Source organism: Pongo abelii, chromosome 4, assembly GCF_028885655.2.
Source record: "Pongo abelii isolate AG06213 chromosome 4, NHGRI_mPonAbe1-v2.0_pri, whole genome shotgun sequence".
Taxonomy (NCBI): domain Eukaryota; kingdom Metazoa; phylum Chordata; class Mammalia; order Primates; family Hominidae; genus Pongo; species Pongo abelii.
In genome coordinates, this window is record NC_071989.2 from 120,886,321 (window position 1) to 120,910,150 (window position 23,830).

The 23,830-nt window shown below is 38.7% G+C and overlaps 1 protein-coding gene across 17 annotated transcripts in view; it reads left to right on the top strand.

Moving 5' to 3' along the window:
- APC (APC regulator of WNT signaling pathway) overlaps positions 1–19,148 on the top strand; it is a 140,455-nt gene extending 121,307 nt beyond the window's left edge. For all 17 annotated transcript variants that reach the window (XM_054555816.2, XM_054555817.2, XM_054555823.2 and 14 more), the window contains 5 exons: positions 232–371; positions 1,050–1,127; positions 1,976–2,092; positions 8,060–8,274; positions 10,623–19,148. In XM_054555816.2, the coding sequence (XP_054411791.1) occupies positions 232–371; positions 1,050–1,127; positions 1,976–2,092; positions 8,060–8,274; positions 10,623–17,196 (7,124 nt within the window). In that variant the 3' untranslated portion in view covers positions 17,197–19,148. The remainder of the gene's footprint in view (positions 1–231; positions 372–1,049; positions 1,128–1,975; positions 2,093–8,059; positions 8,275–10,622) is intronic.
- Positions 19,149–23,830: the final 4,682 nt, after the last annotated feature.

Consider the following 23,830-nt stretch of genomic DNA (forward strand, 5'->3'; position numbering starts at 1 on the left):
AGGGGCTGGAGGGTGGAGAAACTGGCATAAAATGGAATAGTTGTCAGTTGTACTTTATAAATATACAAAAGTTCTTTATAACAGTTTTTGTAGCTTATAATTCTAAAGGCAAATTTAAACCATATATTCTCATTCGTTGCGTTTTTTCCCCTAATATTTAAGTTACCAACTTGGCACCAGTTGGTTTTATTTTGGGTGATTGTCTTTTTCCTCTTGCCCTTTTTAAATTAGGGGGACTACAGGCCATTGCAGAATTATTGCAAGTGGACTGTGAAATGTATGGGCTTACCAATGACCACTACAGTATTACACTAAGACGATATGCTGGAATGGCTTTGACAAACTTGACTTTTGGAGATGTAGCCAACAAGGTATGTTTTTATAACATATATTTCTTAAGATAGCTCAGGTATGAGTTAATTTACTTTCATACAAACACATTTTACTGATTTTCTTTTTTTTCCACTCTCCCCATTAAACGATGACTGACAAAAACCTGTGCTTCACATTAGCTTATCTTTACTCATTTGGTTGTCTTAGGCCTAAACAAAGGCAAAGGTATATCTACAGATGGAACACAGTAGTAAATTTATGTAATTGCATTAAAAACACCATTCATAAGAATATACTTGTAGGGATCATTTCTGTGATCCATTACTAGAGAAGTTTGTGTAGAATTAAAAAATAAAAGATAAAACACTTCCTAGGAATGAGATTAAAAATCTAAAAATTCTTATGACCAAGGCAAGTGTTACACACACATTGATTCCATCCAAATAAAAGGCTTTACTCTAAAACCTGTTGCTTATCATTTCTCACCACTTATTCACTTTATTTCTCTAGTTTGGCAAAGGAAGAATAGATAGCAAAGAGTTAGGAGAATATTTGTCTTTTATTTAGGTAATCTTATTCTAGATTTTTTGTGAGTGAAATATCAGTTATGTTTAAAACAAAATAATGAAAACTGAATTAGACATTTAGTAGCCAAAAATAAAGCTTGGCTTCAAGTTGTCTTGTTGATGATCCTCTATTCTGTATCTAATTTACAGGCTACGCTATGCTCTATGAAAGGCTGCATGAGAGCACTTGTGGCCCAACTAAAATCTGAAAGTGAAGACTTACAGCAGGTACTATTTAGAATTTCAACTGTTTTTCTTTTTTCTCTTTTTCTTTGAGGCAGGGTCTCACTCTGTCACCCAGGCTAGAGGGCAGTGGTGCAATCTCAGCTCACTGCAACCTCTACCTCCAGGGTTCAAGCAATCCTCCCACTTCAGCCTCTCGAGGCTGGGCCTACAGGTGCACACCACCATGCCAAACGAATTTTTGTATTTTTTGTAGAGACGGGGTTTCACCACACCTGGGCTCAAGCAATCTGCCCACCTCAACATCTCAAAGTGCTGGGATTACAGGCATGTGCCACCACACCCAGCTAATATCCTTATTTAGATTGTTGCTCAGTATTTAGTATTTCATGTATAAAAGATAGTTCCATTAACACTAGAAAAAGAAAAATAATTATATTGTGGTTATACTGTAGGAAATATTTTTGGCACTGTAATAGCATTTAGGAGGAATTAAAAAAAAAAAAAAAACAAAAAAACAGGATCTCCCTCTCTTGCCCAGGCTGGAGTGCAGTGGTGCAATTATGGCTCACAGTAACCTCAAGCTCCTGGGATCCTCCTGCTTCAGCCTCCCAAGTAGCTAGAACTACTGCAGGCGCATGCCACCATGCCAAGCTAATTTTTAAAACGTTTTTGTAGAGACAGGGTCTCACTGTGTTACCCAGAAGGTCTTGAACTCCTGGTTTCAGGAGATCCTCCTGCCTCAGCCTCCCAAAGTGATAGGATTACAGGCGTGAGTCACCACGGCTAGCCAGAATTTCTTAATAGATTCTGGCTTACCGCTAGCATTAAAAACAAAAAAGCAACTAGTGTGATTTTATGTATAAATTAATCTAAAATTGATTAATTTGCAGGTTATTGCAAGTGTTTTGAGGAATTTGTCTTGGCGAGCAGATGTAAATAGTAAAAAGACATTGCGGGAAGTTGGAAGTGTGAAAGCATTGATGGAATGTGCTTTAGAAGTTAAAAAGGTACCTTTGAAAACATTTAGTACTATAATATGAATTTCATGTTTGGCTTTTTTTTGCTGCCTTCTTTTAGCCATGAGATTCCCTAATTTCTTACCTGTGTATTATTTAGTACTATAATATGAATTTCATGTTTAGCTTTTTTTGCTGCCTTCTTTTAACCATGAGATTCCCTAATTTCTTTTTTGAGATGAGGTCTCTTTCTCTCGCCCAGGCTGAAGTGCAGTGGCCTGATCTTGGCTCACTGCAACCTCCGCCTCCCATGTTCAAGCGATTCTCCTGCCTCAGCCTCCTGAGTAGCTGGGGTTACAGGTGCACGCCACCACTCCCGGCTAATTGTATTTTTAGTAGAGATGGGGTTTCACCATGTTGGTAAGGCTGGTCTTGAACTACTCCTGACTTTGTGATCTGCCCAACTCGGCCTCCCAAAGTGCTGGGATTACAGGCGCAAGCCATCACGCCCAGCCTAGATTCCCTAATTTCTTACCTGTTTATCTCACCAGTCCATAGTTTTAGAGTACCACAAACTCCTAAAGTACTAAGGTAGAAAAGATTATACAAGGGGATTTAATGTATATCAGAGTTTCTCAGCCTCAGCACTGTAGACATTTTTGACCAGGTAATTCTTCGTTTTGCTGGGGCTGACCTGTGCATTGTAGATTGTTTAGCAGCGTCCCTGGCCTTTGCCAACTGGCTGCCAATATACCCTCCCCCTAGTTATACTGATCAAAATTGTCTCTAGATATCGTCAGATGTCTGTGGGAGGGAGGAAGGACAACGTCACCACCAATTAAGAATCACTGGTATAAGTGTACCTTTGTGCTCTCCAAATCTCAATCCCCTCAAATTTTGATGGTCAACTTATCAAGAGGTGATCAGAGCCAAGGGTGAGGAATCATCAAATAATAATTTGTTTACAGAAGGAAATATCTCCAGGCAGTCCATCTGTTTCAGAAACTAGGCTAAATTTAAAAAGAAAAAAAAAAGTAAACTTGAAATCTGAGAGGGACCAAGCAAGTTGTCTTAGCTAGTCTAGGTTTCCTTTCACCCAGCTAGTCCTCCGACACCCACAGCCTGCATGTTCTTTTTCAAAACTGTCCTCTTCAGAGAAGGCAAAAGGTTTGTTTTTTGTTGGTTTAGTTACGCATTTTTGGTAAAGTATATTATTTTTTTCTTGGAAAACCCTTGAAAATTTATTAGATAGAAAAGCGTTCAGCTAAATTATTAGTTATAAAGATAATATTCAAATATACTTAGCATCTGCATAAAAATACCTGTAACACTGTTGAATGGAGAGAAGACATTTCAGAAAAGAACATGGCCAATAAGCCCTTGAAAAGATACTTAATATCATTAATCATCAGGGAATGCAAATTAAAACTACAATGAGGTACCATTACGCATATCATATTGGTTAAAATTTAAAAGATTGACCATGCATTTTCAAGGATGTTGAGCAGCTGGAAATCATGTATTCTGCTAGTGGGAATGTAAAATGGTATAATCACTTTGGAGAACATTTGGCAGTGTTTTTAAGTTAAACATACACCTACCGTATGACCCAGCCATTACACTTGTAAGTATTTACCCAAGAGGAGCAAAAATGCTGTCACGAAGACTTACACACAAATATCCACAATAATTTGTGATAGCCAAAAACTAGAAATAACTATGTCTGTCAGCAGGTGAATGGTAAGCAAATTGTGGAATATTTGTACAAAGTAATAGGACTCGGCTGTGAAAAAGAATGACTATTGATACATGCAGTAATCTGTAGTGACAGAAAACAGATTAGTGGTGGCCTGGGGTTGGGAGTGGAAGGGAAGGGGAGGGTTATGAGAGGGTACTAGGAAACTTTTGGGGATGATATAAATGTTTGTTATCTTCATTGGACTGGCGGTTTTATGGGTGTATATACATGCATGAAAAATTATCAAATTGTAAACTTGAAATGTGTGCAGTTTATTATTCTTCAATTATATTTCAATAAAGTTCAAAAAAATTAGTGCTTGCACACTTAAGTACTCCTTCTCTAATAACCCTGTGTAGTTTCAGAAGGATTTAATGTGTGTATGTATTATGAGAATTTGCATTGCTGCTAACTGGTTCATGACTTAATTCTCTCTCAAGGACCTAAACTTTTCTATAAAAAAATTTTTTTTTTTTTTTTTTTTTTGAGATGAAGTCTTGCTCTGCTGCCAGGCTGGAGTGCAGTGGCAGGATCTCAACTAACTGCAACCTCCGACTCCCTGCTTCAAGCGATTATCCTGCATCAGCCTCCCAAGTAGCTGGGATTATAGGCATGCGCCACCACGCCGGGCTAGTTTTTGTATTTTTAGTAGAGACGAGGTTTCACCATGTTGGCCAGGATGGTCTTCATCTCCTGACCTCATGATCCGCCTGCCTTGGCCTCCCAAAGTGCTGGGATTACAGACGTGATATAATGCATGGTCAATCTTGGAAAAACTAGCCATCAGAAATTTATAATATCCAGTTCTGATTTGGGCCTAATTCGGGTTAGCAGTATTAGAATTTACTTATTTTTTCCCTCTTTTTCTACATTTAGTGCAGAAGTCATGAACATTCTTCTCTTTTTCATTCAACATCAAGTCCCTCTCAACTTCAGCTACTAATGAGCAAGAGAATCAGAACTACCTTCTAGCTCCCTTGTGTGTTCCACATCACTTTAACTCACTCAGAGCTCATACTCTAGAGCTTTCCTTTACCAGCACTCTGTGCTCTGTTCACTTAAAGCTGTTGGTCCCTTACTCTTGTCTTCTACATCTTCTCTACTGGATCCTTCTTTTTTATGTTTCACCTCTCTAGAAGAAGCCCAATATTTTGAAAACAAAAATTTTCTGTGGCTTCTTCTATTACAGTGTTTCTCTTTTCCCGTAACAATCAAAACCCTGAACAATGGTTTTGACCAAATACCTTTGTGTATCAGAGTGTTTCTGGGGCAATTACAATTTGACAGTTGACTTTGACTTGCTTCATTTCTAAACTGGCTATACTATCTTGAGTTCCTCCTAATTTTGCTTCTGACACAACCCTTCTCCTTGATCATAGAATCTAGATTTGTAGATTCACCTGTATTTTATACTTTTTGGTCACTCACTTTTGCTGTTACTACTTATATTAATAACCTCTAATTATTCATTTTGTGTCTTCTAATTTGAACTGTAAAAACATTTTTGAAACAAAACCTCTGGCCCTTGACATATAGCCCCACAGAGAGGAACTTCTGTATTTTTCTACCTTCAACTCTCAACTCTGGGCCAGTTGCAGCTTAATTCAGTCCTTTAAATTCTTGCTTTTTTTGTTCTCACGATACTTGGAGTGCCCCACCTTTATCTCAGTCACAATGTAATTAAAATTGGGCTCATCTTGACTGATGTGAGAAGGACAAAAGCACTTCTTGCATAAAAGCACTCTACCTGCCTCCTACCACTTATCTGACAAATTATGTCTAAACCTGCTCCTAGATTGTTTTGTTCACTTAATTTCTTGATGAAGAGAATAAAGTAGCTCACTATTTATTGGGTTAGACCCAAAATGTTTGCTGTGACATTCAAGGCCTGGCTTTTGTCTCTCTGGACTTATTTTCCACTGTTCCCCATCATGGACTGTGATCTCCTTTGCATCTTCTTTCTGGGTCATCAGTGCTCCGGCGCTGATTCCCACTTCCCTGCCTTTCCTCATTCTACTTCCCCTGCCAGCAGCAACTGGCTTCTCTTCTCTCTGAATGTACAGGTCTTATCCTCCTAAAGAACTGTTCTCCTCCATGAAATATTTGATTGATTTGATTAAATTCAGGCTGTAATAATTTTTCCTTTGGAGCACTTTGTTTCATGTATATTTTTGTATCTTTTCTTCCCCCCAAAGCAAATTGCTAACACCTTCAATCACAGGTATCAGTTTGCTATGTTTGTATCCTCTGGAGTGCCTCTCATTGCAATAGGCACAGAGTTGATTTCTAATTAATGTTTGTTTCCTGATGGATATATAGTAAGAAGACAGATTGACATCACCGTCATGGCAAGTTTTGGGTTTGGATTTTTTTTTTTTTTTTGGTTTTCCTTTTGCTTTTGCTTTTTTGAGACAGGGTCTCACTCTGCCACACAGCCTTGACCTGCTGGGCTCAAGCTAGCCTCCCGCCTCAGCTTCTCAAGTAGCTGGACCTATAGGTGTGCACCACCATGCCTGGCTTTTTTTTTTTTTTTTTCTTTTGAGTCTCACTCTGTCACCTAGGCTGGAGTACAGTGGCACAATCTCGGCTCACTGTAACCTCTGCCTCCCTAGTTCAAGTGATTCCCCTGCGTCAGCCTCCCAAGTAGGTAGGATTACAGGTGCCCACCACCACACCTGGCTAATTTTTTGTATTTTAGTAGAGATGGGGTTTCACCATGTTGGTCAGGATGGTCTCGATCTCCTGACCTCGTGATCCACGCACCTTGGCCTCCCAAAGTGCTGGGATTACAGGCATGAGCCATTGCACCTGGCCACGTGGCTACTTTTTATATTTTTTGTAGAGATTGTGTATTACCATGTTGCCCAGGCTGGTTTTTAACTCCTAGGCTTAATCGATCCACCCACCTCAGCCTCCCAAAGTGCTGGGCCTGAAGGCATGAGCCACCATGCCCAGCACATGGCAGGTTTTGACCAAATACCTTTAATTGTGTATCAGAGTGTTTCTGTGGCAATTACAGTTTGACAGTTGACTTTGATAATTGTATGTTAGGGAGTTCCAGGTTTTCCTAATTTGTTATATGGGGAATTTTAAGAAATTATAGCTTTTCTAGTTCCCTTTATTGTTTTTATAAATTACATTGTTAATTTTGAATCAACCACATATATATAATGCTTTTTATATAAACAGAATATTGTATATACTACACTGCAACTTGCTCTTGTCATTTTTAATACTTCCAAGGTATCTTTCCATATCTATGTATGGTTTACAGAATTTTTAAAATCTACTTTCTTTTTTTTTTTGAGACAGGGTCTCACTGTCAACCAGGCTTGAGTGCAGCGGTGCAATCATGGCTTACTGCAGCCTTGACCTCCCAGGCTCAAGTGATCCTCCCAAGTAGCTGTGACTGCAGGCGTATGCCACCATACCCAGCTAATTTTTTTTGTATTTTTTGTACAGACGGGATTTCACCATGTTGTCCAGGCTGGTCTCAAATTCCTAAACTCCCAATCACGCCAGTCAGCCTTCCAAAGTGCTGGGATTACAGGCATGAGCCACCACGCCATGCCTTTTTTTTTTTTTTTAAAGACAGAGTTTCGCTCTGTCACCCAGGCTGGAATGCAGTGTTGCAGTCTCGGCTCACTGCAACCTCTGCCTCCCAGGTTCAAGCGATTCTCCCACCTCAGCCTCCCAAGTAGCTGGGATTACAGGCACCCGCCATCGTGCCTGGCTAATTTTTTTTTGTATTTTTTTAGAGACGGGGTTTTACCACATTGGCAAGGCTGGTCTTGAACTCCTGACCTCAGATGATCCACCCGTCAGCCTCCCAAAGTGCTGGGATTACAGGCATGAGCCACTGTGCCTGGCCACATGCCGAGCCTTAATCCACTTCCTATTCACTTTTTTTTTTTCTTTTTACAAGCAACCCCAGCCTGAGAATAACCCACATTCTATTCTGAAAATGTTTTGTTTTCATAATGCACATCAGTTGTGCCTCATATTCTAAGATGTGTGTACTATCTAAACACTTAGAATAAAGTTTGTAAAAGTCATTAGTTAAATATTGTGTTCTGCTTGTTTTATAGAGATATCACTGATATAAATACTATTTGATATTTTATGAACATTTTTCTAAATGGAAAGTTCTTAATTTACCAGTGAGGGACGGGCAATAGGATAGATTAAAAAATAGCTTTTATTCAATATCAGTAACATAGAAGTTAATGAGAGACAAATTCCAACTCTAATTAGATGACGCATATTCTGTTTCTTACTAGGAATCAACCCTCAAAAGCGTATTGAGTGCCTTATGGAATTTGTCAGCACATTGCACTGAGAATAAAGCTGATATATGTGCTGTAGATGGTGCACTTGCATTTTTGGTTGGCACTCTTACTTACCGGAGCCAGACAAACACTTTAGCCATTATTGAAAGTGGAGGTGGGATATTACGGAATGTGTCCAGCTTGATAGCTACAAATGAGGACCACAGGTATATATAGAGTTTTATATTACTTTTAAAGTACAGAATTCATACTCTCAAAAAGACCTAATTGTAAGCAATGTTTTACATAATCATGAAAGTTTTAAGCCAAAATATATTTATTATTGTGAAAAGATAACTACTAACTCTTAGTTTAACTCATTAGTGTACTTAATGTAATAACAGTTTATAGTATTATAAAGGAGACTAAATTAAGCAAATGGTAGTTGAGAGGTGTAGCCCATATGTGGAGGAAAAAACAGTCACAAATATTGGAACAAAATAATCCATTTCTATTAGTATACTGTAAAAGAGTATGAAAACAAAATTTAAAACAAGACAAAAACTATGAGCATGATCCAGAGAATATAAAGGTTCACATTTTTCTAATGGTGTCTTAGTATCCATAATAATAATTTTTTTTTTTTTTTTGAGACGGAGTCTCACTCTGTCGCCCAGACTGAAGGGCAGTGTTGCGATCTCGGCTCACTGCAACCTCCACCTCCTGGGTTCAAGCAATTCTCCCACCTCAGCTTCCCAACGAGCTGGGACTACAGATGCATGACACCACACCAGGCTAATTTTTCTATTTTTTGGTAGAGATGGGGTTTCACTGTGTTGTCCAGCTGCTCTCGAACTCCTGGCCTCCAGTGACCCACCTGTCTCAGCCTCCCTAAGTGCTGGGATTACAGGTGTGAGCCACCACACCCGGCCAATAATCCTAATATTATTTAGCTAACAGCTATTCATCATCCAATCTGCTAGAGTTGCAAAACCTAAGAGAGTGCCTCAGATACAGGGCACACATTTTCAGAACTCGGATTCTGTATTATGTCAACAAAAATACAACTGCCTTTTTTTTTGTTTGTTTTAAATGAAGTCTTGCATTCTTGCCTAGGCTGGAGTACAGTGGCACAATCTCTGCTCAATGCAACCTCTGCCTTTGGGGTTCAAGCGATTCTTCTGCCTCAGCCTCCCGAGTAGCTGGGATTACAGGTACCCCCCACCATGCCTGGCTAATTTTTATATTTTTAGTAGAGACGGGGCTTCACCATGTTGGCCAGGCTGGCCTTGAACTCCTGACCTTAGGTGATCCGCCCGCCTTGGCCTCCCAAAGTGCTGGGATTATAGGCATGGGCTACCGCACCTAGCCAAAAATATGGTTATTTTTTATAGCTTATTCATTTTTTAAGTCTGTGATGCAGAAACTACGAGCCTAGTCTCCCTTTCTCCTACTGGACTGCTAAGAGAAGACGACCATGTTGAAGCTTATTGTGTACCCTTGCCAATCAATCAGTTTTAAAGCCCACTAAAGCTTAATATGCTGTCATTAATCTTCAGTTTGCCTGCATTAAACAAGCTGTTGCTCTTTGATGTCCAGAGTTCATTATGCTGATTCTCACTCCTTGTTTTTATATGCCTTAAATGTTTCAAAAACTTTAATTTACTTGATTTTTTAAAAATAATAAGCACACAGTCTGCCAAAGAGCAGGTTTTCTTTTCTTTTTTTTTTTTTTTTTTTGAGATGGATTCTCACTCTGTTGTCCAGGCTGGAGTGCAGTGGTGTGATCTCGGCTCACTGCAACCTCTGCCTCCCAAGTGATTCTCCTGGCTCAGCCTCCTGAGTAGCTGGGACTACAGGCATGCACCACCACACCTGGCTAATTTTTGTATTTTTAGTAGAGACAGGGTTTCACCATGTTGGCCAGGCTGGTCTTGATCTCCTAATCTCAGGTGATCCACCTGCCTCAGCCTCCCAAAGTGCTGGGATTACAGGCATGAGCCACTGTGTCCGGCCAAGAGCACTTGTAAGAGGGATGGCAGTATCACAAAATCAAGCCAGAGATACAGAGATTACTCTAAAAAGTAAGTGTGCTAATCTAAGAGCTTGTAATGTGCACTGACTGCAGAAAGATCTTCAATCAATTCTATCTACCTCTTCCAAGATATCTCAATATCAATATCAGAGTGGCACCCAACCACAGATTAAATTACCCCAAAATTCCTATGCAACATAGGATTTCATGATATATTTATAGTTTTTAAATTGGGAGACTATATGAATAGAGTAAATGTATGTGCCCCACCCCCTGCAGATGTTTTAAGCTATTGGGTCAGAATAGGAAATGTAGAATTGACAAAAAATAACACCTTTACTTTTTTTAGTGTGACAGATTAGTACTTTAAAACAGTAAACATTACATGAAATAAGAAAGAACAAAAGGAGATGTGGAATACTTGGAATTTATAGGATAATTGGTACAATCATATTATGCCTATTGTCTTCTATCCTTTTATTTGTTGTTACTGCATACACATTTTGACCTTAATTTTGTGATCTCTTGATTTTATTTCAGGCAAATCCTAAGAGAGAACAACTGTCTACAAACTTTATTACAACACTTAAAATCTCATAGTTTGACAATAGTCAGTAATGCATGTGGAACTTTGTGGAATCTCTCAGCAAGAAACCCTAAAGACCAGGAAGCATTATGGGACATGGGGGCAGTTAGCATGCTCAAGAACCTCATTCATTCAAAGCACAAAATGATTGCTATGGGAAGTGCTGCAGCTTTAAGGAATCTCATGGCAAATAGGCCTGCGAAGTACAAGGATGCCAATATTATGTCTCCTGGCTCAAGCTTGCCATCTCTTCATGTTAGGAAACAAAAAGCCCTAGAAGCAGAATTAGATGCTCAGCATTTATCAGAAACTTTTGACAATATAGACAATTTAAGTCCCAAGGCATCTCATCGTAGTAAGCAAAGACACAAGCAAAGTCTCTATGGTGATTATGTTTTTGACACCAATCGACATGATGATAATAGGTCAGACAATTTTAATACTGGCAACATGACTGTCCTTTCACCATATTTGAATACTACAGTGTTACCCAGCTCCTCTTCATCAAGAGGAAGCTTAGATAGTTCTCGTTCTGAAAAAGATAGAAGTTTGGAGAGAGAACGAGGAATTGGTCTAGGCAACTACCATCCAGCAACAGAAAATCCAGGAACCTCTTCAAAGCGAGGTTTGCAGATCTCCACCACTGCAGCCCAGATTGCCAAAGTCATGGAAGAAGTGTCAGCCATTCATACCTCTCAGGAAGACAGAAGTTCTGGGTCCACCACTGAATTACATTGTGTGACAGATGAGAGAAATGCACTTAGAAGAAGCTCTGCTGCCCATACACATTCAAACACTTACAATTTCACTAAGTCAGAAAATTCAAATAGGACATGTTCTATGCCTTATGCCAAATTAGAATACAAGAGATCTTCAAATGATAGTTTAAATAGTGTCAGTAGTAGTGATGGTTATGGTAAAAGAGGTCAAATGAAACCCTCAATTGAATCCTATTCTGAAGATGATGAAAGTAAGTTTTGCAGTTATGGTCAATACCCAGCCGACCTAGCCCATAAAATACATAGTGCAAATCATATGGATGATAATGATGGAGAACTAGATACACCAATAAATTATAGTCTTAAATATTCAGATGAGCAGTTGAACTCTGGAAGGCAAAGTCCTTCACAGAATGAAAGATGGGCAAGACCCAAACACATAATAGAAGATGAAATAAAACAAAGTGAGCAAAGACAATCAAGGAATCAAAGTACAACTTATCCTGTTTATACTGAGAGCACTGATGATAAACACCTCAAGTTCCAACCACATTTTGGACAGCAGGAATGTGTTTCTCCATACAGGTCACGGGGAGCCAATGGTTCAGAAACAAATCGAGTGGGTTCTAATCATGGAATTAATCAAAATGTAAGCCAGTCTTTGTGTCAAGATGACTATGAAGATGATAAGCCTACCAACTATAGTGAACGTTACTCTGAAGAAGAACAGCATGAAGAAGAAGAGAGACCAACAAATTATAGCATAAAATATAATGAAGAGAAACATCATGTGGATCAGCCTATTGATTATAGTTTAAAATATACCACAGATATTCCTTCTTCACAGAAACAGTCATTTTCATTCTCAAAGAGTTCGTCTGGACAAAGTACTAAAACTGAACATATGTCTTCAAGCAGTGAGAATACATCCACACCTTCATCTAATGCCAAGAGGCAGAATCAGCTCCATCCAAGTTCTGCACAGAGTAGAAGTGGTCAGACTCAAAAGGCTGCCACTTGCAAAGTTTCTTCTATTAACCAAGAAACAATACAGACTTATTGTGTAGAAGATACTCCAATATGTTTTTCAAGATGTAGTTCATTATCATCTTTGTCATCAGCTGAAGATGAAATAGGATGTGGTCAGACGACACAGGAAGCAGATTCTGCTAATACCCTGCAAATAGCAGAAATAAAAGAAAAGATTGTAACTAGGTCAACTGAAGATCCTGTGAGCGAAGTTCCAGCAGTGTCGCAGCACACTAGAACCAAATCCAGCAGACTGCAGGGTTCTAATTTATCTTCAGAATCAGCCAGGCACAAAGCTGTTGAATTTTCTTCAGGAGCGAAATCTCCCTCCAAAAGTGGTGCTCAGACACCCAAAAGTCCACCTGAACACTATGTTCAGGAGACTCCACTCATGTTTAGCAGATGTACTTCTGTCAGTTCACTTGATAGTTTTGAGAGTCGTTCAATTGCCAGCTCCGTTCAGAGTGAACCATGCAGTGGAATGGTAAGTGGCATTATAAGCCCCAGTGATCTTCCAGATAGCCCTGGACAAACCATGCCACCAAGCAGAAGTAAAACCCCTCCACCACCTCCTCAAACAGCTCAAACCAAGCGAGAAGTACCTAAAAATAAAGCACCTACTGCTGAAAAGAGAGAGAGTGGACCTAAGCAAGCTGCAGTAAATGCTGCAGTTCAGAGGGTCCAGGTTCTTCCAGATGCTGATACTTTATTACATTTTGCCACAGAAAGTACTCCAGATGGATTTTCTTGTTCATCCAGCCTGAGTGCTCTGAGCCTGGATGAGCCGTTTATACAGAAAGATGTGGAATTAAGAATAATGCCTCCAGTTCAGGAAAATGACAATGGGAATGAAACAGAATCAGAGCAGCCTAAAGAATCAAATGAAAACCAAGAGAAAGAGGCAGAAAAAACTATTGATTCTGAAAAGGACCTATTAGATGATTCAGATGATGATGATATTGAAATACTAGAAGAATGTATTATTTCTGCCATGCCAACAAAGTCATCACGTAAAGCAAAAAAGCCAGCCCAGACTGCTTCAAAATTACCTCCACCTGTGGCAAGGAAACCAAGTCAGCTGCCTGTGTACAAACTTCTACCATCACAAAACAGGTTGCAACCCCAAAAGCATGTTAGTTTTACACCGGGAGATGATATGCCACGGGTGTATTGTGTAGAAGGGACACCTATAAACTTTTCCACAGCTACATCTCTAAGTGATCTAACAATCGAATCCCCTCCAAATGAGTTAGCTGTTGGAGAAGGAGTTAGAGGAGGGGCACAGTCAGGTGAATTTGAAAAACGAGATACCATTCCTACAGAAGGCAGAAGTACAGATGAGGCTCAAGGAGGAAAAACCTCATCTGTAACCATACCTGAATTGGATGACAATAAAGCAGAGGAAGGTGATATTCTTGCAGAATGCATTAATTCCGCTATGCCCAAAGGGAAAAGTCACAAGCCTTTCCGTGTGAAAAAGATAATGGACCAGGTCCAGCAAGCATCTGCGTCTTCATCTGCACCCAACAAAAATCAGTTAGATGGTAAGAAAAAGAAACCAACTTCACCAGTAAAACCTATACCACAAAATACTGAATATAGGACACGTGTAAGAAAAAATGCAGACTCAAAAAATAATTTAAATGCTGAGAGAGTTTTCCCAGACAACAAAGATTCAAAGAAACAGAATTTGAAAAATAATTCCAAGGACTTCAATGATAAGGTCCCAAATAATGAAGATAGAGTCAGAGGAAGTTTTGCTTTTGATTCACCTCATCATTACACACCTATTGAAGGAACTCCTTACTGTTTTTCACGAAATGATTCTTTGAGTTCTCTAGATTTTGATGATGATGATGTTGACCTTTCCAGGGAAAAGGCTGAATTAAGAAAGGCAAAAGAAAATAAGGAATCAGAAGCTAAAGTTACCAGCCACACAGAACTAACCTCCAACCAACAATCAGCTAATAAGACACAAGCTATTGCAAAGCAGCCAATAAATCGAGGTCAGCCTAAACCCATACTTCAGAAACAATCCACTTTTCCCCAGTCATCCAAAGACATACCAGACAGAGGGGCAGCAACTGATGAAAAGTTACAGAATTTTGCTATTGAAAATACTCCAGTTTGCTTTTCTCATAATTCCTCTCTGAGTTCTCTCAGTGACATTGACCAAGAAAACAACAACAATAAAGAAAATGAACCTGTCAAAGAGACTGAACCCCCTGACTCACAGGGAGAACCAAGTAAACCTCAAGCAGCAGGCTATGCTCCTAAATCGTTTCATGTTGAAGATACCCCAGTTTGTTTCTCAAGAAACAGTTCTCTCAGTTCTCTTAGTATTGACTCTGAAGATGACCTGTTGCAGGAATGTATAAGCTCCGCAATGCCAAAAAAGAAAAAGCCTTCAAGACTCAAGGGTGATAATGAAAAACATAGTCCCAGAAATATGGGTGGCATATTAGCTGAAGATCTGACACTTGATTTGAAAGATATACAGAGACCAGATTCAGAACATGGTCTATCCCCTGATTCAGAAAATTTTGATTGGAAAGCTATTCAGGAAGGTGCAAATTCCATAGTAAGTAGTTTACATCAAGCTGCTGCTGCTGCATGTTTATCTAGACAAGCTTCGTCTGATTCAGATTCCATCCTTTCCCTGAAATCAGGAATCTCTCTGGGATCACCATTTCATCTTACACCTGATCAAGAAGAAAAACCCTTTACAAGTAATAAAGGCCCACGAATTCTAAAACCAGGGGAGAAAAGTACATTGGAAACTAAAAAGATAGAATCTGAAAGTAAAGGAATCAAAGGAGGAAAAAAAGTTTATAAAAGTTTGATTACTGGAAAAGTTCGATCTAATTCAGAAATTTCAGGCCAAATGAAACAGCCCCTTCAAGCAAACATGCCTTCAATCTCTCGAGGCAGGACAATGATTCATATTCCAGGAGTTCGAAATAGCTCCTCAAGTACAAGTCCTGTTTCTAAAAAAGGCCCACCCCTTAAGACTCCAGCCTCCAAAAGCCCTAGTGAAGGTCAAACGGCCACCACTTCTCCTAGAGGAGCCAAGCCATCTGTAAAATCAGAATTAAGCCCTGTTGCCAGACAGACATCCCAAATAGGTGGGTCAAGTAAAGCACCTTCTAGATCAGGATCTAGAGATTCAACCCCTTCAAGACCTGCCCAGCAACCATTAAGTAGACCTATGCAGTCTCCTGGCCGAAACTCAATTTCCCCTGGTAGAAATGGAATAAGTCCTCCTAACAAATTATCTCAACTTCCAAGGACATCATCCCCTAGTACTGCTTCAACTAAGTCCTCAGGTTCTGGAAAAATGTCATATACGTCTCCAGGTAGACAGATGAGCCAACAGAACCTTACCAAACAAACAGGTTTATCCAAGAATGCCAGTAGTATTCCAAGAAGTGAGTCTGCCTCCAAAGGACTAAATCAGATGAATAATGGTAATGGAGCCAATAAAAAGGTAGAACTTTCTAGAATGTCTTCAACTAAATCAAGTGGAAGTGAATCTGATAGATCAGAAAGACCTGTATTAGTACGCCAGTCAACTTTCATCAAAGAAGCTCCAAGCCCAACCTTAAGAAGAAAATTGGAGGAATCTGCTTCATTTGAATCTCTTTCTCCATCGTCTAGACCAGCTTCTCCCACTAGGTCCCAGGCACAAACTCCAGTTTTAAGTCCTTCCCTTCCTGATATGTCTCTATCCACACATTCATCTGTTCAGGCTGGTGGATGGCGAAAACTCCCACCTAATCTCAGTCCCACTATAGAGTATAATGATGGAAGACCAGCAAAGCGCCATGATATTGCACGGTCTCATTCTGAAAGTCCTTCTAGACTTCCAATCAATAGGTCAGGAACCTGGAAACGTGAGCACAGCAAACATTCATCATCCCTTCCTCGAGTAAGCACTTGGAGAAGAACTGGAAGTTCATCTTCAATTCTTTCTGCCTCATCAGAATCCAGTGAAAAAGCAAAAAGTGAGGATGAAAAACATGTGAACTCTATTTCAGGAACCAAACAAAGTAAAGAAAACCAAGTATCTGCAAAAGGAACATGGAGAAAAATAAAAGAAAATGAAATTTCTCCCACAAATAGTACTTCTCAGACGGTTTCCTCAGGTGCTACAAATGGTGCTGAATCAAAGACTCTAATTTATCAAATGGCACCTGCTGTTTCTAAAACAGAGGATGTTTGGGTGAGAATTGAGGACTGTCCCATTAACAATCCTAGATCTGGAAGATCTCCCACAGGTAATACTCCCCCGGTGATTGACAGTGTTTCAGAAAAGGGAAATCCAAACATTAAAGATTCAAAAGATAATCAGGCAAAACAAAATGTGGGTAATGGCAGTGTTCCCATGCGTACTGTGGGTTTGGAAAATCGCCTGAACTCCTTTATTCAGGTAGATGCCCCTGACCAAAAAGGAACTGAGACAAAACCAGGACAAAATAATCCTGTCCCTGTATCAGAGACTAATGAAAGTTCTATAGTGGAACGTACCCCATTCAGTTCTAGCAGCTCAAGCAAACACAGTTCACCTAGTGGGACTGTTGCTGCCAGAGTGACTCCTTTTAATTACAACCCAAGCCCTAGGAAAAGCAGCGCAGATAGCACTTCAGCTCGGCCATCTCAGATCCCAACTCCAGTGAATAACAACACAAAGAAGCGAGATTCCAAAACTGACAGCACAGAATCCAGTGGAACCCAAAGTCCTAAGCGCCATTCTGGGTCTTACCTTGTGACATCCGTTTAAAAGAGTGGAAGAATGAAACTAAGAAAATTATATGTTAAGTACAACTGCTATATAGACATTTTGTTTCAAATGAAACTTTAAAAGACTGAAAAATTTTGTAAATAGGTTTGATTCTTGTTAGAGGGTTTTTGTTCTGGAAGCCATATTTGATAGTATACTTTGTCTTCACTGGTCTTATTTTGGGAGGCACTCTTGATGGTTAGGAAAAAAGTAGTAAAGCCAAGTATGTTTGTACAGTATGTTTTACGTGTATTTAAAGTAGCATCCCATGCCAACTTCCTTTAATTATTGCTTGTCTTAAAATAACACTACAGATAGAAAATATGATATATTGCTGTTATCAATCATTTCTAGATTATAAACTGACTAAACTTACATCAGGGAAAAATTGGTATTTATGCAAAAAAAGAAAATGTTTTTGTCCTTGTGAGTCCATCTAACATCATAATTAATCATGTGGCTGTGAAATTCACAGTAATATGGTTCCCGATGAACAAGTTTACCCAGCCTGCTTTGCTTTACTGCATGAATGAAACTGATGGTTCAATTTCAGAAGTAATGATTAACAGTTATGTGGTCACATGATGTGCATAGAGCTAGCTACAGTGTAATAATTTACACTATTTTGTGCTCCAAACAAAACAAAAATCTGTGTAACTGTAAAACATTGAATGAAACTATTTTACCTGAACTAGATTTTATCTGAAAGTAGGTAGAATTTTTGCTATGCTGTAATTTGTTGTATATTCTGGTATTTGAGGTGAGATGGCTGCTCTTTTATTAATGAGACATGAATTGTGTCTCAACAGAAACTAAATGAACATTTCAGAATAAATTATTGCTGTATGTAAACTATTAACTGAAATTGGTATTTGTTTGAAGGGTCTTGTTTCACATTTGTATTAATAATTGTTTAAAAGGCCTCTTTTAAAAGCTTATATAAATTTTTTCTTCAGCTTCTATGCATTAAGAGTAAAATTCCTCTTACTGTAATAAAAACAATTGAAGAAGACTGTTGCCACTTAACCATTCCATGCATTGGCACTTACTTATCCATTCCTGAAATTTCTTTTATGTGATTAGCTCATCTTGATTTTTAATATTTTTCCACTTAAACTTTTTTTTCTTACTTCACTGGAGCTCAGTAAAAGTAAATTCATATAATAGCAATGTAAACAGCCTAGCACAGACTAAGCGTTGAACATAATAGGCCCACATAATTTCCTTTTTCTTAATATTATAGAATTCTGTACTTGAAATTGATTCTTAGACATTGCAGTCTCTTCAAAGCTTTACAATGTAAACTGTCTTGCCCCTTCATCTTGTTGCAGCTGGGTCTGACATGAACACTTTTTATCACCCTGTATGTTAGGGCAAAATTTCAGCAGTGAAGTATAATCAGCACTTTGCCATGCTCAGAAAATTCAAATTACATGGAACTTTAGAGGTAGATTTAATACGATTAAGATATTCAGAAGTATATTTTAAAATCCCTGCCTGTTAAGGAAACTTTGTTTCTGGTAGGTGCAGTTCTGGGGTACATGTTAAGTGTTCCCTTATACAATGGAGGGAAGTCTTCCTTCCTGAAGGAAAATAAACTGACACTTATTAACTAAGATAATTTACTTAATATATCTTCCCTGATTTGTTCTAAAAGATCAGACGGTGACTGTGATGATACATGCACACATATTTGTTGAATAAATGAAAATTTATTTTTAGTGATAAGATTCATACACTCTATTTGGGGAGGGAAAACCTTTTTAAGCATGGTGGGACACTCAGAAAAGGAGATAAGAGAGGAGTGAATACACCTACCTGGTGCCTTGAAAATCACATCAAGTAGTTAATTATCTACCCCGTACCTGTGTTTATAACTTCCAGGTAATGAGAATGATTTTTTTAAAGCTAAAATGCCAGTAAATAAAAGTGCTATGACTTGAGCTAAGGTATTTGACTCCAATGCCTGTACTGTGTCTACTGCACCACTTTGTAAACACTTCAATTTACTACCTTTGAAATGATTGACCTTTAAATTTTTGCCACATGTTATCTGAAATTGTCTATGAATGCGATCTACTTCTGTTGTTCTCCAAGGCTTCCATAAACAATGGAGATACATGCATATAGGTCATACTGGTTTCCTTTCATTTTTTGATTTTCCATTTCTAATTTTCTGAATTAATGCTTGCCAGTTTTTGCAAACCACTTCAAGTACTTCTATGGAAAGAGATGGATGTTAGTCAATTAGATAAACTTGCCTTTTAATTCAAATAAGGAAGAAAATATAAATGCTGAAAATGAAGAGTTCATTCCACATGCCAGAAAAGTGGAATTTTTGTAGGCAACACTGGGAGAAGGGCCAGTCTACACTACCCATTGAAGTAAAGACTGCTGGATGAGGCCCTCTATTAGAGATAGTGGTTCTGAATTAGTAAAGGGGCAAATCTCAATTCTAATTATAGATGTTCACAGGGTGCTGCTATAATCGATAGCAGGCCAAATATTCCCAGTTTATGCTTGTTAACAAATGGCGTACTAAGCCCAGTGTTGGGAATTAGTCAAGAGTTACGATGCCTGTTTAGAGAGGAGTGGGGGAGGGAGAGTTACCTATCGTAAAGCACTTCAAAGGAGTGCTTACCAAGACATAGCTGGGCCATATCCCCAGTTTGATTCAGGAGGTTTGAAATGGGTCCCAAGAACTTGCATACCTAGCAAGTTCAAAGGTGAGGCTAGTGCTGCTGGTCTGGAGACCACACTTTTGAGAATTACTGCCCTAAGTTATCACAGTGAAGCTCCTTGAGTGGTTGCCTTCAGCTCTAGCGATTCCTCCCAACAACTGGACCCTTAATCTGACAAAGTATACCAACAGATAAAAGACTTCCCCTAGGCATAAAAGATTTCAATATTGAGCCATCCAATTTGATAATGCTCATCTCAATTCCTGACAGCAGACATGAACGAACAAGTAATTCTAAAGACCGTGATTATGTTTGAAGGATCAGTTAATGTTCCCTTTGAGACTGTCATTATAAAAAGCAGTAACTTCAGCACAGATCTAATTTGAATTTTCATTAAGATTAAAAGAGACTATGAAAAGGGAAATTTGAGATGAGAAAAGGTTGATTTCAGATGAAAATATCCAGTTTTTTAATATACAGTGGAAGTGATCAATAATTAGCTAATAAGATATTTGAGGACAACTTTACAGATTACCAGGGTAATGAAAAGGAATTAATCAAAGATAAGCCCCATAAGGATCAGATAGCACTGTAAGTACAGTAAAATGTTTCTTGATTAAAATATGAATCATGTTGCCTCAGGTTAATTACATGAAAGGATGAATGTCTTGAGGAGGATGGGAGCCAGTTGCACAATATCTGAATATGTTATCCCAGGGTTTCTTGGAATCTAAGGAAAAAAGCAGAGCACCAGAAATGCAAAAAGTAAATTGCCCATAGCTAAAGAAACATCTGAGTAGTCAGATCATTAAAATTTATGAAACAATTATTTTTCAAAAGTCATGGTGGTTGAAATAGAGTGTATAATTTTTTTCCTTTCTAATAAGCGTACTTTCCTCATATTTCACTGACTTAAAATTTAAAAATTACTTTGTAATGTTGAAACCTATAGATTGTGGCTCCTGTAAACCCCAGGTCATTTTCCTGCCATTCTTACAACTCTGTCTAAGATCTATAAAAGTATATTCTGCTTTTTGTTAGGCCATTGATGCTTTTTTCAACCTGTACGTTCTATGTATATAATATTGTTCTTGGTGCTAAATACACTTTCTTTTCTCTGATATTCAGGATAATTCTTTCTCTACATTTGTGACTATCCACTTATTTTCTTGAATAATTAAAAATATTCAACATAATGTATGCCAGTGAAGGTGAACATTGAATATAAAGCAGCATTAGTGAAAAATAACTATTGAAAAAAATGCCAAACATTAACTTCCCTACCTACACCACCTTTTGGAATCCAGACCCTTAGCCTCATTCATTGGTCACTGAACTACGTACCCAGTCTTTCTCCCTGACCTTGGCTATTTGTACCAGAGTTATATCTGACCTAGAGGAGACTCATCAGCTGGTCAGTGACCAAAGACTTGTATAGCCCTGCTTGGAAAGAAAAAAATGATTAGGCCAATCAATTTGAAATAGTCACAAAGGAAATTTCTGGCTGGTTCTTGAGTGCTGGAACTCAAAGAGCATGCACAGTTAAGGCTCAAATTACTATGACTGGCATCGTGAAGCTTAAACTAAGAGGAAGCCACCTAGTGGAGAAAGGTAAAGCGAACAGATACTGGGAGGACACATAGTGAGTGAGAGGCAAGAATCACAAGCTCAAGACCAGCCTGGGCAACAAAGCGAGACCCTGTCTCTACAAAAAAAAAAAAAAAAATAGGGCCTGATGGTGCATACTTGTAGTCCCGGCTACACAGAGTCTGAGGCGGAAGAATCGCTTGAGGCCGTCAGTTCAAGATTGCAGTGAGCTGTAAGCACTCCAGCCTGGGTGACAAAGCAAGACCCTGTCTCTTAAAGGGGGAGGGGGGCTGGGTTCAGTGGCTCACGTCTGTAATCCCAGCACTTTGGGATTGCTTGAGCCCAGGAGTTTAAGACCAATGTAGGGGTAACATAGTGAGACCTCATCTCTACAAAAAAATTAAAAATTAGCTGGGCATGGGGCTACACGCCTGTAGTCCCAGCTACTCAGGAGGCTGAGGTGGGAGGATCGTTCTCGCCACTGCACTCCAACCTTGGTGACAAAATAAGACCCTGTCTCAAAAAAAGAGTCCCTAGCTCCTGGAGTCACTCAGTTCCTGCCATTTTTGAGACCTTGTTCTACTTTTCCCGGTTTGGGGAGCATTTGTGAACCTCTCACCCCTCTTTGTTCCTGAAGTAACTTTAACAGAAAACCATATTTAAACATACAGTAAGTTTTAAAATTTCCAAGATAAGACTTTATAAAAACATCAGTGGGACCAGGCGCGGTGGCTCACGCCTGTAATCCCAACACTTTGGGAGGCCGAGGCAGGTGGATAATGAGATCAAGAGATCAAGACCATCCTGGCCAGCATGGTGAAACCCTGTCTCTACTGAAAATAAAAAAATTAGTCGGGTGTGGTGGCGCGCGCCTGTAGTCCCATCTGCTCAGAAGGCTGAGGCAGGAGAATCACTTGAACCCGGGAGGTGGCGGGAGGTTGCAGTGAGCCAAGATCTATCTCACCACCGCACTGCAGCCTGGACGACAGAACGAGGGAAAAAATAAATAATAAAAACAAATAAATAAATAAATAAATCAGTGGGAAGAGAAGAATAGGTTGCCTCAAAAAAAAAAAAAGTTGGCATCAAATATCTCTGTAATACTAAATGTCAAAGAACAAACCACCACAAAACAATGGAACACAATACATGGCAGCATTTGGAAGGGAATAGAAGTATTACCTAAGAATTCTGAAACCAACCATACTAACATTTCATTTATCAACCTTTGGGATTCTTGTTATAGTTAAAAACAAGACCTCTAAATGACAAGATGTTTATTTAAAGAATATGAGGTAGCTCACAGGATCTGTATGAGGACTAGAAAGTCAGTCTTAGAAACTACACAGTGGAAACAATATCCAAACCATACTGTGAGACTGCAGTAAAGACTTAGATGCTACCCCTAAGTGCTGGAATCCTCTGACACCATCGCCATAAAATAAGATTACATGTGGCACTCACTTCACGCTGCTTGCTTCTGAATTGAAGTCTTGCTTGGGTGGACGTGGTTGGCAGAGGATGTGTTACATGCCTGTAGCACCTGGGAAAGTTCACTTTTTTGTTTCTCCATTGAGGAGGCTGGATTCATAAAAATAAATTTCTCAAATCTATGAGAGACACTGCAAAAGTGCTTGGGAGCCAGAAACCATGACATAGTTCTACTACAGTATTCCAGCTGTCCCAGTAATTAAGATAAATGGAAAGGTATTAAGTTTGAGCAATGAAATATTTAAACTTGAATAAATGTATAAATAATTGTTGTTAACCTGATAATGAATCTCAATGTGAATGTTTAAATAACTCAAAAGAGAAACAATGAAATGCTTAGTAATTTAAATCATCTTAAATTCAAGATTATTCAACCCAAACTGGGAAATAAGGGTTAGAAGGAAAAGAATAGGTTAAAACATGCTGTTTTGAATTTTAGGTAGGCAGTGTCAATAGATACTATTTTAACTTGGAAAAAATACAAATTCAATTTTTAAATTTAGTGGTAATGTCAATGTTTAAAAAAAGTAAACTACTTTTCCCGGTTTGGGGAACACTTGTGAACTTCTAACCCCTCTTTGTTCCTAAAGTAACTTGAAACTAACAGAAAATCTTATTTAAGTAAAATTTTCCCTCCAAATCACTAGCTGAAAGATAACAGCTAAATTAGCCACAGTGAAGCATAAAATGATGGAATAAGAGTAATAAATGTATTAAACACATAAAATAGCCACTATCAGATTGGATAAAATGATGGAATAAGAGTAAATAACTGTATTAAACACATAAAATAGCCACTATCAGATTGGATAAAATAAAATCTCCCAACTATAAGCCACTAACAAAACAGTCTAAATGATTCAGAATGGATACAA